The sequence below is a fragment of the Leptinotarsa decemlineata genome, unplaced genomic scaffold, assembly GCF_025532065.1.
Source record: "Leptinotarsa decemlineata unplaced genomic scaffold, Ldec_3_MD MMD2_tig00005453_RagTag_RagTag, whole genome shotgun sequence".
In the NCBI taxonomy this organism is placed as follows: domain Eukaryota; kingdom Metazoa; phylum Arthropoda; class Insecta; order Coleoptera; family Chrysomelidae; genus Leptinotarsa; species Leptinotarsa decemlineata.
In genome coordinates, this window is record NW_027412624.1 from 257,664 (window position 1) to 275,424 (window position 17,761).

Consider the following 17,761-nt stretch of genomic DNA (forward strand, 5'->3'; position numbering starts at 1 on the left):
TTTAAGTTCTTTTACAATGAAGGGTTAATTTTCATCACCTGTCTTCTCTCTCAAACATGATGAGATGTCTTCTTCCGTTACATCTGATTTAACCTTATATAAAACAACCACACCTTCGGTTCTTCGCTTTTGAATCTTCCTTGGCTGTCACTTTCCTCTCTTAATTTTTTCGATGATCCCCTTCTTCTTTTCTTTTCTTCCCACATTCCTTCGGTATCTTCAGGTTCACTACTTTTTTCTATATATATGTACTCATTCATTTTAGATGCTTGAGCTTGTTTTAGTTCTTCCAAATAGTTTATTTTCTGCATTTCTTCTGCAATTCTGGAGTGGTTTGGCAACGCTGTTGTATTCAAACTATTTGAGGCCTTGTCAACATATGATACCTCTTTTTGTTTAGGAACTTCATTGTGACTTTTTTTATTGGCTTCCTGAGGTTTTTTACTTTCATATTGATTGACTTTTTCTTCCAGTAATTGATTATTTCTCTTCAAGAGTGTATTATTTTCCATTAATAATTTGAATTTTTCTTGTTCTCTAAGTAACCTTTTCAGCATTTCGTTTTCAAATGAAAGATTTGAATAAATTTTTCCCGAATGTTGTGTTTTTCAGCAAACAATCCTTGTAACACATATTCTAGTACACTTCAGTTTATTTTTCACTGCACAGAATAAGTGGAATATCTCTCCGATGAGTGTTGATTTTGGTTTTGTTTGAAATGGCTGAAATGGTCAGGACGTTACTTGAACTATAATTAAAATTATCCTATAACACATAAAAAAACTGTTGTAATTGTTATGGCCTATAAAGCAACACACCTTAGTGGTCCATCCTTAAGAGAAGAAGCATTAAATAAAGCAAGAGAAACTCTCCTTAATAATAATTACCCCATCCAGTTCATAAACAAAATACTAAAACAAAGAATTCATAAATATTATAACCAAACAAGACATGTTAAAAAGTCCCCAGAAATAAAACAATACATTCTTCATGTACAAAATTTATCAGAAAATATAACACAACTATCAAGTAGCATTCAAACCTAACTCACTTAAACAACTCTATACCTCCTTAAAAAGTATAACCTCAAAAATGAAAACTTCTAAACTTATCTATAGCATCCCATGCAATGATTGCGATAAATAATACATGGGCATGACCTCACAATTATTAAAAAATAGACTAAATGGTCATAAGTAAATGAAACATTCAAGTATGTCTCTAAACAAACATATCATTCAAGAAAATTACAACCCCAATTTTGAAAACACTAAAATATAAGTTCATCTTTTCGAAGATTCTATAGCTTTATACTAAAATACACATCTATGTATAGATTTACATCTGAAATTGATTGCTTCCTTCCTTTCTTCAGAATTCCCACATTTGTTTGTATCAAGATGGAATAGTAGAAGGCCAAAAACTTTCTTTCCCGAAAAACAAAATGTTAGCTTTTGAACCCAATACAAACAAAAGAGTAATGAAAGAAATGATTATCATTGAAAAAATCAAAACTCCATAAATAACAGGACCGACATAAACGATATGAATCAAATATTCAATACATTATAACTCATTTCAGCCATTTCAAACAAAACCATGGCAAAATTCTGAAGTATTCAGGAATTTCATGGAAACTTTTTGTATAAATTGGGGAGAATCTTGCAAGAGTAAGCAATGAAGCAGAATATCTTTCATTTCATGAATATTTTCCAGAGTTTTCAGTAATAAATCACCTCTTGTTATTCATTGTATGTATCACCGACACATTCTATCGGTCAACGGCTCTAAAAAGATTGAATAGCCATTATTAGACATTCTACCCAGATATACGTCTTTGTGAATTGAATGGTTCTGGTTTCAGTTTTTTACCATTAGCAGTTTTTTCAATAAAAGCACTGTAATTTTTCAAGTTCTAAGAATGAATTCAATTGTTCAATGGTATTCTTGATCATCCTTCTCGCAATAGCCCTAGAACGTGTCAATGGATCTGTTTGGGTTTCGCCCAAAGAAACAGCGTTCCTTTCCACTGACTAGCGAATGAATTCCATCATATTAATTTTTTTACCTCTTCTGTATCTGAATTCAAAACTCAGCTCAAATTGCATGTCACTTAACCATCTCATCGCTCGACATACATTCGGAGATAATTCAACTTATTTTGCAAGAATATAAATTATTTTATATTGTTGTTAATATATACATAATTTTTTGTACTTGATTGTATTCAAAAAAAATTCTTTAAGTGATCCAGGGATTATATTTCTTCTTATTGTTCTTAACTTGTTTAAACTCTATTAACCTCGGTATTTATGACTAAGGAAAAACTAATGTTGCTGTACAACGGTTCTCCAAATCACTATCCAAATCCTTGTACAAAACACACCCACAAGTCGGTCATAAGGTAAATCAAAGTAAAAGAGGTCGGAAGTGACTACACGAGAGTGATAGTAACAAGTACAAAAACGGAAGAATTCAAACTTCATTCTCCAGCTGTCTGTCTGTTCAAAATCTGTTTTTTCGTTAATGATCTGTCCCCCATACGAACGACAACTCTCAGAAGTTGAGAAATTTGTGCGAGCTAAGGACTATCGAGGTCTTACCTTTTAACGTGTGATTCCTAACATGTTGCAAGCTAGTGCAAGTATTTCTGTTACGTCTAGCTTATATGTTTTTTGTAAAGTTTTCATAGTTCAAATCAAGTAAACTTTTTTTACTATACTAACAATTGAATTATAACTACATGTATTTACGTTTTGCAAAATATTTTTCCCACAATGATAGATTTTAGTTGCCATTAATTTGAATAAAATTTCGAAACACTTAATTCCTAACTTGATATGGGTAGAATTAAACTCAGAGCTTTTATATACATCTGGGTAAACCATCACCTTTGATAACAAGTGTAATGCGACCTATGAATAGCAACAAAGGTCCCATTCCTAACACTCTGTTGTTTACTCTATTACATTGTAATTACAGGCAGAAACCAGGTAAATATAAGGTCAGTAGTATATAAATAGGAAGTTGAATGCAATAACTAATAAAAATTATTCATTATTGGCACTCATCTGATAACCTTCATTTGATGACCCCCATTATCGAGGTGATGGTTCGCCCAGACGCGCGAACATGTGACACATTGTGACACATTGCGATCGCGAGCCGTAGTGATACGGCCCGGGGGTCGGATGACACTGACTTGTCAAATAACTTGTGTGAATGATGAATAAAGTATATACATACATATTTGTAGAGTTTCTCTAATATGCCAATAACAAAAATATGAATTTTCAATAGGATGCAAAGATCCTTAAGATGAGTAAAATTTCACTGAATAAATAATAATTATTATCATTTTTTCTCAACATATTCTTTCGTTATTTTTTAAAATCAAAAGTGTACACTTTTTTTACAATAGGATGGGCTTCATCGCATGGATGAAGATGTTCTCAAATTTTATACAAACCAGTGGGAAGACTACCAGTTCTGCAGCAAGGTGTTGGATGGTGTCTGCTCCTATCTTAATCGTCACTGGGTGAAACGAGAATGCGAAGAAGGAAGAAAAGGCATATATGAAATATACCAACTTGCTCTTGTCACTTGGAGAGATCAGTTGTTCAAACAGCTTCACAAACCAGTAAGTACTAGTAGTAGTAGTTTTAACTTTTAAGTACGATAAAGTACAAATGAAAGTACAATAAACTTAAATTCGTCAATCACATTGTAACCCTCAATAAAATCTAGATTTAGTGTGTTTTGCGGTGAGAATAACTTGAACTTCATAAAATGTTGACAGTCTTTGAAATTTTTAATTTAGAAACGGTTTGTTTGATCAACAAACATAAACTGATATTTAGCGGCTGCTTCAATAATCATGCCCTTCGTTAAGCTAATGGAATAGTGAACTACTATACTGATTACTGTACTGTAGTTCAGTAATCTGTACAGTAGATTACAAATAAATAAATTTTCAATGGTTAAAATACACCTTTCAAACGCAAATTTTATATCAAAATATTCGTGGAAGTTGCGGGAATCCATCCATATATAAATGAACATTTAATTGTTATTAACCCAAATAGTTTGTTCAAAGTGAATAATATACAATGATACTTGTGATACACTGTTTGGTGTAGTAATGAATATTACTGGAGGTTTTTCCCAACCACAAACCGTTATTTCAACACCTCGACACGTATTTCGATCACCAAGTTTGATCTCCCTTCTTCAAGAGGAATCAGTTTGATCAGTTTGATCTTCCTTCTTCAAGAGGAAGATCAAACTGATCTTCCTTGTGTTGGGAAAAATACTGCAGTAATGATATACAATGATGAAAAAGTTCTAAAGAAAAAAACAATTGTTAAAGGACAAAAACTGTAAATTTTGTTATACCTTTGGTAGTGGCTACTGTGACGATCACCAGGGGCACAATATTTTAATCAATTGCAAAAGAGGATTGCCACTGGTGTTTGAAGGTGATTTCATGTTAAGAGGATTGATACTTTTAATGTTTGTGACAAATTTTCATATTGAGGGGAGTGATTGTTAAGACACAGAATGTCTATTAACTATAAATGTTGTGTCCAAACCTCTGTTCTACACAGTGTTTCAGCATGTACCATGCCAGCTGTGTGGACAGGTTCAAGCAGGTTACAATAGAGGGATCTAAAATACTCTGTTCTAAAGAATGTGTAAAGAAAAATAAACAAGAGGCGCTGAGCCTGAAGAAGGACATTGCTCAAAAGGTCTCTTTATTAGAAACAGTAGATAGGTACTGGGAAAATAAAGTACCTACATGAAGAAATGGAAAAACTGATAATCGATAATCAGGAAAAAAGTACCTACATAAACAGACTAAGAAAAGCTTCACCTGATTTTCAACATTAATTTGCCAGCTTGGAAGAGGGCCTTCTAAGTAAATAAAAAAACCAAGATGATGAAATGGCTAAACCAGTTTGAATTGGAAGAAACATTAAATCAAATGTCGAAATTGAATGAGAAATTGGATGAATTGAACAAAATTAATAAAGATATTTTAACATATGTTTAAAAAAAACATCACATCTGTTTTAAAAAAATCTGTTCAAAATCTGCTTTTCCGTTAACTACCTGTCGCACTCTTACGAACAACAACCCTCAGAAGTCGAAACTTGTGCTAGCTAAGGACTAACGAGGTCTTACCTTTTAACGTGTGATTCCTAACACGGGTTGGACGATAGCAAGTGAAAATCGATCGTTCAGCCTGGGGCTTGAACCAGCGACCAACACGGTGGTCGATTTGAGTGAGTGAACAAAGCACCCACGTCGAACCGCCCGGCTGCCGACCGAGCCATATATAAATATATGCTCGATTGGCCCCTGTTGTTGACTCCGTGCGTATATGTTTGCTTGTTTCCTGCTTTCGGCAAACAAGTGTTGCTCATCTTTACACTTGGCTGCACCGCGGTGATGAGGCCTATAGCCAGAAACACGTGTCCGGGGTTATATACAGGGTATTCCATATTCGATGGTCTATTAGAAGTATCTAGAGAACAAATAAAGATGAGTGTTTCAAATTTTGGTTACCGATGTAGATGGCTGTGATCTATCGTTTGAAAATATTTTCATCTCCGCATTGTTGCCACATCTACATGTAACAAACATCAACTTGGAAATTTCAAATGGAACACCCTATATATTATATCATTTTTGAATTCTGCATCGAATTCCAAATAAGTTTTGTGAACCATGTTCTATACCTATCTCTCACCATTTTTAAAATATTAATTATTTTGTAATTTTTTTTGGCCAAACCATGGTAATTTTATTATTTAATATCACTTGAATTAACTGATAGACTGAACTCAAATTCTGGCAACATTGAGATAAGTTATGGTGGTTTTTATTTCAGAACAAAACTCAAATCTTATTTTATACAGAGTGTCTGAAAAATACGTCTCAATTTGTATCTTTGATAAACAACCATAACTAATTATTTTCAAATGGAACACCCTGTATATTATTCAATTTTCGAATTCAACCAACCAATGTGAACAACTTTGATCAACTATGTCCTATACCTATATCTAACCCTTTATGAGATATGAATTATTTAAAAAAAAAATTGCTCCTATGCAAGTATGCAAGCATATAATTTCCAATAAAATTAAAAATCAAGTGCATCAAATGACAAAAAATCAAAGCTAGATTTTTTTGTAAGTTTGATTTTCTGGTGGTTACATTTGATACTGAATTATCCCTACTTAATGCTTGCCATTCACCTAAAAACTTCGATAGATCGACGTCATAACCCTTTATGAGATATGAATTATTTTATAATTTTTTTGCGTCTTTACAAATATAACATTTCAAATACAAAATTCGGTAAAAATGTATTATTGAACACATCGAATGATAAATAATAACTTCATATTAGTTCAGAAAGGTTTAATGGAATACATCAATGGACCTTCATAGTGGGTGTAAGACAAACATTACTATTTCGACAGAACGAACACTGTTCAAAATTAAATTGACACCCAATTAAATTGACAACCAAAATAATTCTAAAAAACTCAGTTTTTAATCTTCCTCTTTGAAGATGATCACTTGGTGATCGAAACACGTGTCGGGGTGTTAAAAATAACGATTTGGTGTTGGGGAAAAAAACTCCAGTAATATTCATTATTACACCAAAGGTTCCAAACAGTGCATCATTAGTGTTAGTTGTCATGATGAAGAATAATGCAATATTTCACTTTGTTAAGGGTTAACTGTTCTGTGGCAACATGTCCTGTGAATGAGAAAAAACAAGAAAAAACAAAACATTTTCATATAGGTGCTTCATGAATAAACAACTTTTGTGGTTTTCGTTTCATTTCGAAATACATAGTGGATTGCTTAGTTTCTGTTTCTTATGAATATACCCATGTTTTGTCTCCTTTTGCCATGTTGTATATAGATTTTGCAGTTCAATGTTGTGACCATTTTTGTATAAAGATGGAGAAATGAAAGCCAATAAGTTCTTCCACCCGAATATATCATTGTTTTATCATCTGTAACTGGCGTTGACGAGTTCTTCCGGATAGTTAGAAATTAGAAAGTTTTAGAGGAAGATATATGAAGAGCAGGAATTAGAAGACTAATAGGATGAGAGTCCTAAGTCTGCTTTCATTTTCAATTTTTTAGGCTAGGTTAGGTAAGTTTTTAATAATGAAATTTTCAAAAATTGAGTGTCAAGATAACAATGACCGTTTGGAACTGGTGCCAAAAATTTCCATTTAACCACATAAGATAAGTTTGAGGCAATTATTACTTACAATCACCACTTCAGCCCACAGGTAGAAACGGAAAAACTCAACCGTCGATAAAAATTAGAAGAATCATAAAATGCCCATCTGGAGGAACTTGGGCTATGCTTCCTGTAACAATGTTGTATATGTATTCTAAAGTTATTCAATTAATTTTTTTGAATGTTTCTCTACACCAATTCGTAAAAGTTTTTTTTTTGAACGCCGGTAAAATTTCGCAAAATTGAATAATACATTGCAATACGCAAACTGTGATAAGCCGCGATACACTTCTGTCTTACGATGTATCCCATGCCGATCTTCAATCACATCTTGCTCACAGTATTGTTTTTTTTGGATTGCAACCGATTTTATTTGTCCGTCAGGAACTAAAGGCCTTTCTTCATATATGATTTTTTTTCTCACACACTTGCTTATATAATGGTCGTTTTCAGAAACATAAAAGTCAACCTTGATAGTAATATCTCTTTATTGAACAGTTGAAATATTTATATTCAAAATACATTCAATAAAAAATTGGCACAATTGATCAAAAATAATATTTATGTGTAATATTTGATACAATTAATATATTCAATTATATTCAATTTAAATAATACTTTATATATTATTTCACAATGTTTTTTTCTGTTTTGTTCACTATTTGTGAGTCTACCGCTTTTGTATTTGCCAATTTTAAGTGTCTGTCGTGTCGCCTATTGTGCTTTTTATACTCCCTGATGCATTCAAAAATTTACTTTGGCCGATGTAGGTGGTGGTACTTATGTCCTGTTGTATGGTACATATACGTACCTAGTGTACGTGTGCCAATGAAAATAATCCTTCTGCGCTTTTGTGTTATCATTCATGATTTTCTGAATTCAAAAATCACTATGTATCTGTATAGTAGGGAGGGTGAGTGTAAGCCCACAGCACTTAGGTCACATGTGACCCATTGTACATCCTCCCGAGGAGTTGCCCTCCTAGGTCATCGTTCATCCTGTCCTCTCCAGGAAGGTGGGAGACATCTCCTTTATATCGGCTGGTATAGGCTAAGAGTCGCCGAACACACACTCTTATTGACGATAACTTGGGGCACTCGCATTGGACATGCCTGACGGTCTCATCTTCCTATTCACACATCCTGCATAGAGGTGTGTCCACTAGCCCAATATTATGGAGGGTTTCCTTAGTTGATAGTGGCCAGTCAGAAATCCTACTGTTAAGCGTAGATTTTTCCTGGTCATCGCCAGATATTTCTTCGGCGCCAGCTTCCCAGGGTCGCCCAGGGTTATCCTGGCACGATTGCATTCTTTGATTCCATCCCATATCTTTGGGGATTGAGCACGGGTGTAATATTTGGCTAGATCCGCAATTGTCGAAGTCATCAGGCCGTAGGTGCCACTGGGTCCACAAATTCTTAGTCTAGCCGCTTCCTTGGCTAAAGAGTCGGCAATGCGCTTACCGTTACGCCTGTCGTGACCTTTAACCCACCTCAGGATAATGTTATTATCTACCGAGGCTTTGGCTAAATCTTGGTGGTACTCTAGTACTAATCCTGAGGTAACACTTTGTCTGTTCAAGGCTAATAGGGCTTGTCTGCTGTCAGTGCAGATTGTTCTGTTTTTGCCAGAAATTCCTTTCCTGGTTATTTTTTTTGTGGCGATTGAGATACCAGCCAGTTCTGTTTGGACCATGCTGGAATTTTTTCCCATTGTCCACTTAATCCTTAGGCTTAGAGATCTGGAGTACATCCCACATCCTGAGCTTTATTTTTTTGGGTATCGGTTAATGATTTGAATGCATACATGCACGGCAAATTATTTTGAAGTAAAACCGCGCCAACTCCATCTTTTGAAGAATCTGCTGAGATTGTAATAGGCTTTTCCGAATCATAAAATTGTAAGACAGGATGACTTGTCAATTTTTCTTTTAATAGCCTGAAGGCATTATCATGTACTGATTCCCAACACCAGGCAGTGTCTTTTTTCAGCAACTGTCTCAACGGAGCAGTAATGCTTGATAAATGGTCGATGAATTTGCTCACATAGGTTATCATACCCAGAAATCGCTGTAAATCGCCTTTATTCTTAGGAAGAGGCATTTCCGTGATTGCCTTCACTTTGGAATCATCAGGCTTATAGCCAGATTGTGAAATTTTATGACCCATATAAACGATTTCAGTTAAACAGAATTTACATTTATTTTTATTGAATCTAACATTATTTTGCTTTGCGATTCGCAATACATTTTCCAAACGTGCATCATGTTCTTCTTTGGTACTACCCCATATCAAAATATCATCAATATATATCTCTACCCCCGGTATGTCAAAAATAGCTTTAAATCTTTTTTGGAAAACCTCAGGAGCACAATTTACACCGAACGGTAATCTTAGAAAGCGGTATCTGCCAAAAGGTGTAGCAAAAGTGCATAGCTTCGAACTCTCATTATCAAGATCAATTTGCCAAAACCCTGACATGGCATCAAGCGTACTGAAATAGTTAGCATTTTTTAATTTAGCACTGATTTCTTTGAAAGTTGGTAATGGATAATGTTCTCTACGAATATTTTTATTGAGTTCAACCGGATCGAGGCAAATTCTCAAAGAGCCATCTTTTTTTGCGACTAGTACTATCGGATTGACCCATTCTGTGGGAAAGTCTACTTTAGAGATGATTCCCTGCGACTCCATCTCCTCCAAACAGCGCTTATACTTAGGTATTAAAGGAAACGGAATTTTTCGTGCTGGGTAGATTTTTGGTACGGCATCTAATTTCAGTTGAATGTGAAAAGGTTTCTCAAGACAACCAATTCCTTGAAAAATGTCTTCGTATTTTTTTACGACATCAGCACAATCAACAGAATCAATTTTTTTAATAATGTTCAATTCGATCCAAACCTAAAATAGCTGGAGAGTCTATATCTACTATAACAAAATCTAACCAGTAAATATTATTTTTATAATAACAATGTAAGCGACATTCGCCAATCACAGGTATAGTATCATTTGAATAATTTGTTAGCCTAACATTCGATCTCTTTATAGTTTTTTCATCTATATTCAAAGAGACAATTGTTTTTATATTGATGACATTTGTCATTGCTCCAGTATCTAACTTAAAGACAACATTTTTAACTTGATTAACAACCATTTCTATGTGCCATTGTTTCTGTTTATTTTTTTCGGAAAATTTATTCACCATCCCTATAAAGACATAATTCGAATTTAAATCGTCATATTCTTGAACAGTTTCATATTCACCTGGTGTATCATTATTAAACTCAATGGAGTGTACAATTCTTTTTCTACACATTTTCTGAAAATGATTGAAGTTCCCACATATATTCATTGCTTACCGAAAGCTGGACATTTTCTTACAGGATGTGCTATTCCACATTTAAAGCAACTGATTTGCTTTGGCGAAAACCGACCAACTGCTTTACTCACTCTTCTGAAATGTGGTTGTCCTGGAAAACCTGTATTCGTACTGGCTTGATAATCTGAACGTGATGTTGATTGTTGAGTAGAACCACCCGGTATGTTCCGATTAGCTTCCGTACGAGCATCCACAATACATAACTCTTTCACTTCACTTGTCATTTCCTGCCCCTGCTTCCTAGACTCCTGAACTGCCAAGCAAACACTTTCCGCTTTCTTCAAAGTCATATCACTATTTTCCAATAATCTTTCTCTTAGTATGATAAGCATACTGCAAACCAGTGACTCTTCCAAATCACTGAAAGCACAACTTTTCGCTTTGTTTTTTAAGTCTGTTATGAACTGTTGTAAACTTTCACCTTCCATCTGCCTCCTTGTGAAAAACTTATTTATGTCTTTCATACACTAGATTCGTTTGTGGTTGAAAGAAATTGTCAAATTCGCGTATCAAGGGCTTAATCCTGTTCTGTTCTTCTTTTTTAAATTTGAATGTATTGAATATACGAATGCCCTCATCACCAATCTACTGTAAAAACTGTGCACATTGTACATCTTCTTCTTTCTTGTCGATTTTATTAGCTTTCAAGTAATTGTTGAATTTTTGAATCCAAAATTTTCATTTATCCGCTACATTGCCACATGTTACGTCCAACGGAGCAATTCCTCTCGACTCTGCCATTTTCTATCTTTAAAACTTTACTTTGACTTTCCAAAAGGTATATTCAATAACAATGGTTCGTTCACAGCGCCATGTAATGTTTATTAAAACGCCATTGATCATAAACTGTCTTTATTTTTGCCTTCAATAGAGGAATGCAAAACATCAAGTACAGAAAAACGCATACCATCGATATCATGAACAGGACCGTACTTACTGTATATATGACACTAGAGACCATCTTGAGTATCCATTCTCCTACTACCAGGGGTACATTCCAGGAGTGTAGTCGCTGGGTAATTGTTGGAAAGGTTGTTTTATCAAACGTTCCCTCGATATCCCAGATACCCAGGGTGGATTCTTTGTTGTCCAATGATCTCTCGATTCTGCCAACCACATGGTGAAGGGCCGAATCAGTAGACCTTCCCGGAGTATATGCATACTGATTTGGATGAAATGAGTTGTGAACTAGTACTTCATCTCTTATGTACCGCTCACGTAGCCTCTCCATAGTTTTTAAGAAGAACGGTGTGAGACTAATTGGTCGGAATGCTTTTGGTAAGGTGGTTTGGGTATAAATACTACTCGTAATTCTCTCCACTTACTGGGAAAATACCTCAGAGCTAGAGAGGCTCTGAATATTCCAACCGGGTGCGGCATAAAAATATCCAGCCTCCATTGAACTAGGTCTGGTCTTATACCGTTAGGTTTTGGTGACTTGAAAGGGGAAAAGGCCGATATGGCCCATCTTATCTTGTGCTCGTCAATTACTGCACTAGCAGATTGACAGTCGTATTGTGGGGGTGTTGTTAGTACTTTCGTCCAGTTCGTCGTTCCAGGAAAGACAGAACCTGGGAAGTGAGTTTCCATAAGAATCTCTGCACTCTCTTGGAGGATGCCTCTCTCAGGATGCCGATACTCTTATGGTGGTAATTTGAGAGTGCCTTTTGTAGCCTAGAAGCTAGTGGGAAGTTTTTGACTGCCTCACAGTAGGCTCTCCAGGCTTCTCTTTGTTTTTGTCTGCAGACTTTTTTGAACTCTCTGAGGTTGGCTTGATATATACCCCAGTCCTCTTCGAGTATTGTACGTTTTGCCTTGTTAAAGGTCGTTCTCGCTGTCTTCCTGAGGTGTTCCAGTTCAGGGCACCACCATGTATTGGTTATGCCATCTGTTTGAATCATCCTCACCGGACAGAATTTCTTGTAGGCAATGTATATTTTGTTTTTGATAGATACCATGTATCTTTCCAGTTCTTCATTATTGCCAGGAGTCAGGACTTCTGTTTCCCGCAGAGCTCCTTTAAGAGTCGATTGTAGAGAGCTACATCCGTCCTCTTCGGGTCTCGAGATTTTAGTAGTCCTGAGATCATGGCTTACCGTATAGCTCAACCAGCAGTGGTTTGACATAAAAATATGGTTTGAAACTTGCCAGTCCTGGATTTTGTTTGATATTTTGGCTGTCGTTAGCGTGATATCTATTAATGTTTGGCTACGGGCGTTAATAAATGTCGGCTCCGTGCCTCAGTTCAAGATTGTTAGATCTTTCTCAATTATGTATATATTCATATAGAGACTTACCTAGGGATCCTTGCTGCCACAGTTCAAAAGGTGAGAGTTTGAGTCGCAACCCAATATAAGCTCCACTCTCTGGTTGAGGCAGTGATCCACTAGTACCTCCATTTCTTTGGTCGGTGGTAGGGTGGCTGCATATGAAGGGAGGTATACCGATGCGAGTATCACCGCCGTATATTTGCCTTTTTTCCATCTGGACATTCCACTTTAACCGTAGTGAGGTCTGAGGTGCTGAATTGTGCCATCGGAAAGACTCTATAATTCCTAGGAACGTAAACAGCCGTCCGAGGTTGCTGATTGCTTGGTAAGCTGAAAATTTGACGAGTTAGGCTACTGAAACCAGTAACTTTGGTCTTTAGTAAATTTGGTCAAATTAGTAAGTACTTCTCAGCATGGTTTCAGGCAAAACAGGTCGATTGAAACAGCCTCGTGTCACTTGCTTAATTATATATATATATATATATATATATATATATATATATATATATATATATATATATATATATATATATAAAGAGATTGACAACAACAAATATGTCTTATCATTATTTTTCGACTTGTCAAAAGCCTTTGATACAGTGTGTATTGAAACTTTAATAGATAAATTGGCGCCTCTAGGACTTCCAGCCAGTATAATAAAGTGGATACAATCATATATGACAGATAGAACCATGATAGTGAGATGCAATAATTCAATTTCACACAGTCAGGCTGTGAAACTTGGGGTACCACAGGGTTTAGTTCTTGGGCCACTGCTGTTTCTTCTTTATGTAAATGATCTTCCACAATATTTAGTAAACGTTCATGTTACCATGTTTGCCGACGACACAACGATAACAATATCCGATCAGGATGCAGAACAGCTTGCAGTTAAACTGGAAATGGTTGTAAATCAATTTTCATCCTGGTGTCAGAGAAATAAGTTAATTCTAAACACGTCCAAATCGGTAATAGTCAAATTTTTTCGCCGAAAATTGTTACCCAACGAACTTTTTACAATAATTGACGACATCCAACCCTCTATGGAAACTAAATTTTTAGGCACTCATTTAGATGAGAGTATAAATTGGGGTAGACACATTGAAAGTGTATGTTCAAAACTAAATAAAGCATAGTTAAATCTAACGTAAAAACAAATAACACTGGGGTTCCTCAAGGCAGTATAACAGGTCCAATTTTATTTGTACTCTTTATGAATGACATCTCGAAAATATTGCAGCATCCTGTAAATATATCTTGCAGCATTACTAAATATGCGGATGACACAAACTTATTAGTTACTAGTTCTAACTTATTTGATTTAACTCAACAGGCAAATTATTTCTCAAGTGAAGTAAGTAATTGGTTCACAAAAAATAAACTTATATTGAATGTCCAGAAAACTAACATTATTTTGTTTCGAACTCAACAACAAAAAATAGATACACCAAGTAGTGTACAATTGTCTGGTAGCGAAATGAAATTAGAAAAGAATTCAAAATTTTTGGGAGTAATAGTCAAATTTTTTCATCGAAAATTGTTACCCAACGAACTTTTTGTAATTGACGACATCCAACCCTCTATGGAAACTAAATTTTTAGGCACTCATTTAGATGAGAGTATAAATTGGGGTAGACACATTGAAAGTGTATGTTCAAAACTAAATAAAGCATAGTTAAATCTAACGTAAAAACAAATAACACTGGGGTTCCTCAAGGCAGTATAACAGGTCCAATTTTATTTGTACTCTTTATGAATGACATCTCGAAAATATTGCAGCATCCTGTAAATATATCTTGCAGCATTACTAAATATGCGGATGACACAAACTTATTAGTTACTAGTTCTAACTTATTTGATTTAACTCAACAGGCAAATTATTTCTCAAGTGAAGTAAGTAATTGGTTCGCAAAAAATAAACTTTTATTGAATGTCCAGAAAACTAACATTATTTTGTTTCGAACTCAACAACAAAAAATAGATACACCAAGTAGTGTACAATTGTCTGGTAGCGAAATGAAATTAGAAAAGGATTCAAAATTTTTGGGAGTATTTTTAGATGTGCATTTGCAGTGGAATATCCATATAGAAAACTTAGCAAAAAAATTAAATAACTTATCTTACAGTTTAAGAGTAGTAAGTAAATATCTAAATGATTACTCATTAAAAATTATCTATATTGCAAATTTTGAAGCATCACTAAGATTTGGGATTATGTTTTGGGGATCGAACAGTCACATGACTCATTTATTTACCATTCAGAAAAGAACAATAAGATGTTTATTTAAAATGAAATATCAAGAAACCTATAGAGGAATTTTCAAAAAAAATCACATACTTACTGTGTATGCAATTTATATATATGAATGTGTACTATATCTGTATAAACATAAAAATAATTTTACAAAGTGTGTGGACCTTCATAATATCAAATACGTAATTGTAGTAACATATCTTATCCAATACATAGATTAGTAGCAACTGAAAAACATCCCTCTTATGCCTCTATACGACTTATTAATAGACTACCAGAGAACATTAAAACCTTGAACAACATCAACAAATTTTAAACTAATGTTAAATCCTTCCTCATTGAAGTAGAACCATATAATCTAGAAGACTTTCTAAATTATTCTTATTAGATATTAGATTTAAGAATTATGAAAATTGACACTGTTTCATTTTTTGTTTTTCGCCGATTTGTGTAAAACACTCTTTGAAATAAAGATTATTATTGTAAAAATATTCAAAAAATTATCAAAAGTAAAAGTCATCTTGGAAGGGTTGAACTATTGCTCACAATGCGTTCCAATAGTTTGGATATAATAGCACTGATAATGCTAAAAGTTTTGTAATTTTTGATGGTTGCTTTATTCTCAGACTTGAAGATTGGTGTAAGATAACTTGATTTCTATTCTATAGAGGAGTAGTTATAAGATGTAACAGATGGCATCCAATCTGATCTTTGGTATTTCTATTCTATAGTGGAGTAGTTATAAGATGTAACAGATGGCATCCAATCTGATCTTTGGTATTTCATCTGTATTTAACTTTCAGAATAATTTCCAATTGTTGTTTTTTATTTCATTTGGAGATTAGCATTTGATGATTTTTTTTGTGTTCGTTTGTTGAACTAATTGGAATTGCTGCAAACGCTTTTGCAATTTCATTATTGTTTTTATAAATTAAATCTACACAGTACAGGGTAACCTGCAAGCCAAATTATTTCGACTTGATGTCACTGGTAGTTTTTCATAATGAGTGAAATAGTTGTACACCATCTGATTTCTTCCTTCATTACTTTATTATGTTTATTTCAAGTACTTTTGGAATTTCTTGTCGAGTAGTTATGAAAATTTTCAATTCAATAATTTGGGTGTGATGTTTTTGTTTATTTTTAAGTATATTAAAGACCAATTTGCATATCTCAAAAAATATCAGTTCATGAAGTGTAAGAATTTTGAATTATTTTTATACCTTAGCTTTTTCATGTTAGTAACAAGATTCTCTAAATTTTTGTTGAATGAACTCGGAAATGTTGTCATAGTTTTGCGATAAAAGAAATGAAATTTTGAACACTTCAATAAACAATATCGTAAAAAAACTCCGTTACTCTATTAATGTCAGTTATGTTACCTAGATGATAGTCCTAATCAATACTAGCTAAAAAAATTTTTGTTTGTTTGTCTATCGAATTATTCTGGTATACTCTCTAATTACAGGTTACCAATGCCGTACTGAAACTTATTGAAAAGGAAAGAAACGGTGAGACAATAAATACTCGTCTGGTATCGGGTGTGATAAACTGTTATGTGGAGTTGGGTCTGAATGAAGAAGAACCAGGTGCGAAAGGTCCCAACTTGAGTGTTTATAAGGACACTTTTGAAATCGTTTTTCTGGAAGATACTGAACGGTTTTATACTAGAGAAAGTACTTCGTTCCTAGCCGAGAATCCGGTCACCGAATATATGAAAAGGGTGAGTTTATTTAACGATTTGGGTACCAATTATTTAATGTTATCCTCAATTTGTTTTGGCAGGCTGAACAACGACTTGTTGAAGAACAAAAAAGAGTTCAAGTGTATTTACACGAAACCACTAGTGAACGTTTGGCAAAAACATGTGAACGGGTTCTTATACAAAAGCATTTGGAACTCTTTCATTCAGAATTTCAGCAGCTTCTCGATGATGACAAAGACGCTGATTTGGGTAGAATGTATAGCCTTGTCGCGAGGATTCCTGACGGTTTGGGGGAGTTGAGGACACTTCTTGAACAACACATAGCTTCACAAGGACTAGCCGCAGTGGAACGATGCGGGGAGAGTGCACATAATGTAAGAGGATTTTTCAATTGCAAAACGTACAGACTCGAACTTGTTATTTTATTTGTAGGATCCAAAAATATATGTCAACACAATTCTAGAAGTCCACAAAAAATACAATGCTTTAGTGTTGGTAGCTTTTAGCAACGATAGTGGATTTGTAGCAGCACTGGATAAGGCATGTGGCCGATTTATAAATGCAAATGCCGTAACTAGGCAAGCAAATTCAAGCAGCAAGTCCCCTGAGCTGCTTGCAAAATACTGTGATCTTTTACTGAAAAAATCAAATAAAAATGCGGAAGAGGCAGAGCTCGAAGATACGTTGAATCAAGTGGTGAGTCTGTAAATGTTAGTTTTTTTTAAGTCCACAGAAACGAGAGAAAAATAAAAAACAATAAATATCTTTAGAGAATTTGGAAATATTTCATTGTTTCCGGATGTAAATCTTGGAATAGAAAAATAAAATGCATATTTGATCGATATTTCCAATAGAATGGAGAAATTTTTATGTACCATTTT

The 17,761-nt window shown here is 34.5% G+C and overlaps 1 protein-coding gene across 3 annotated transcripts in view; it reads left to right on the forward strand.

Annotated features, from left to right (window-relative positions):
• Positions 1-17,761, forward strand: part of Cul1 (Cullin 1) — a 93,414-nt gene that overhangs the window by 21,428 nt on the left and 54,225 nt on the right. For all 3 annotated transcript variants that reach the window (XM_023170896.2, XM_023170895.2, XM_023170897.2), the window contains exons 4-7: positions 3,422-3,640; positions 16,644-16,898; positions 16,961-17,254; positions 17,313-17,576. In XM_023170896.2, the coding sequence (XP_023026664.2) occupies positions 3,422-3,640; positions 16,644-16,898; positions 16,961-17,254; positions 17,313-17,576 (1,032 nt within the window). The remainder of the gene's footprint in view (positions 1-3,421; positions 3,641-16,643; positions 16,899-16,960; positions 17,255-17,312; positions 17,577-17,761) is intronic.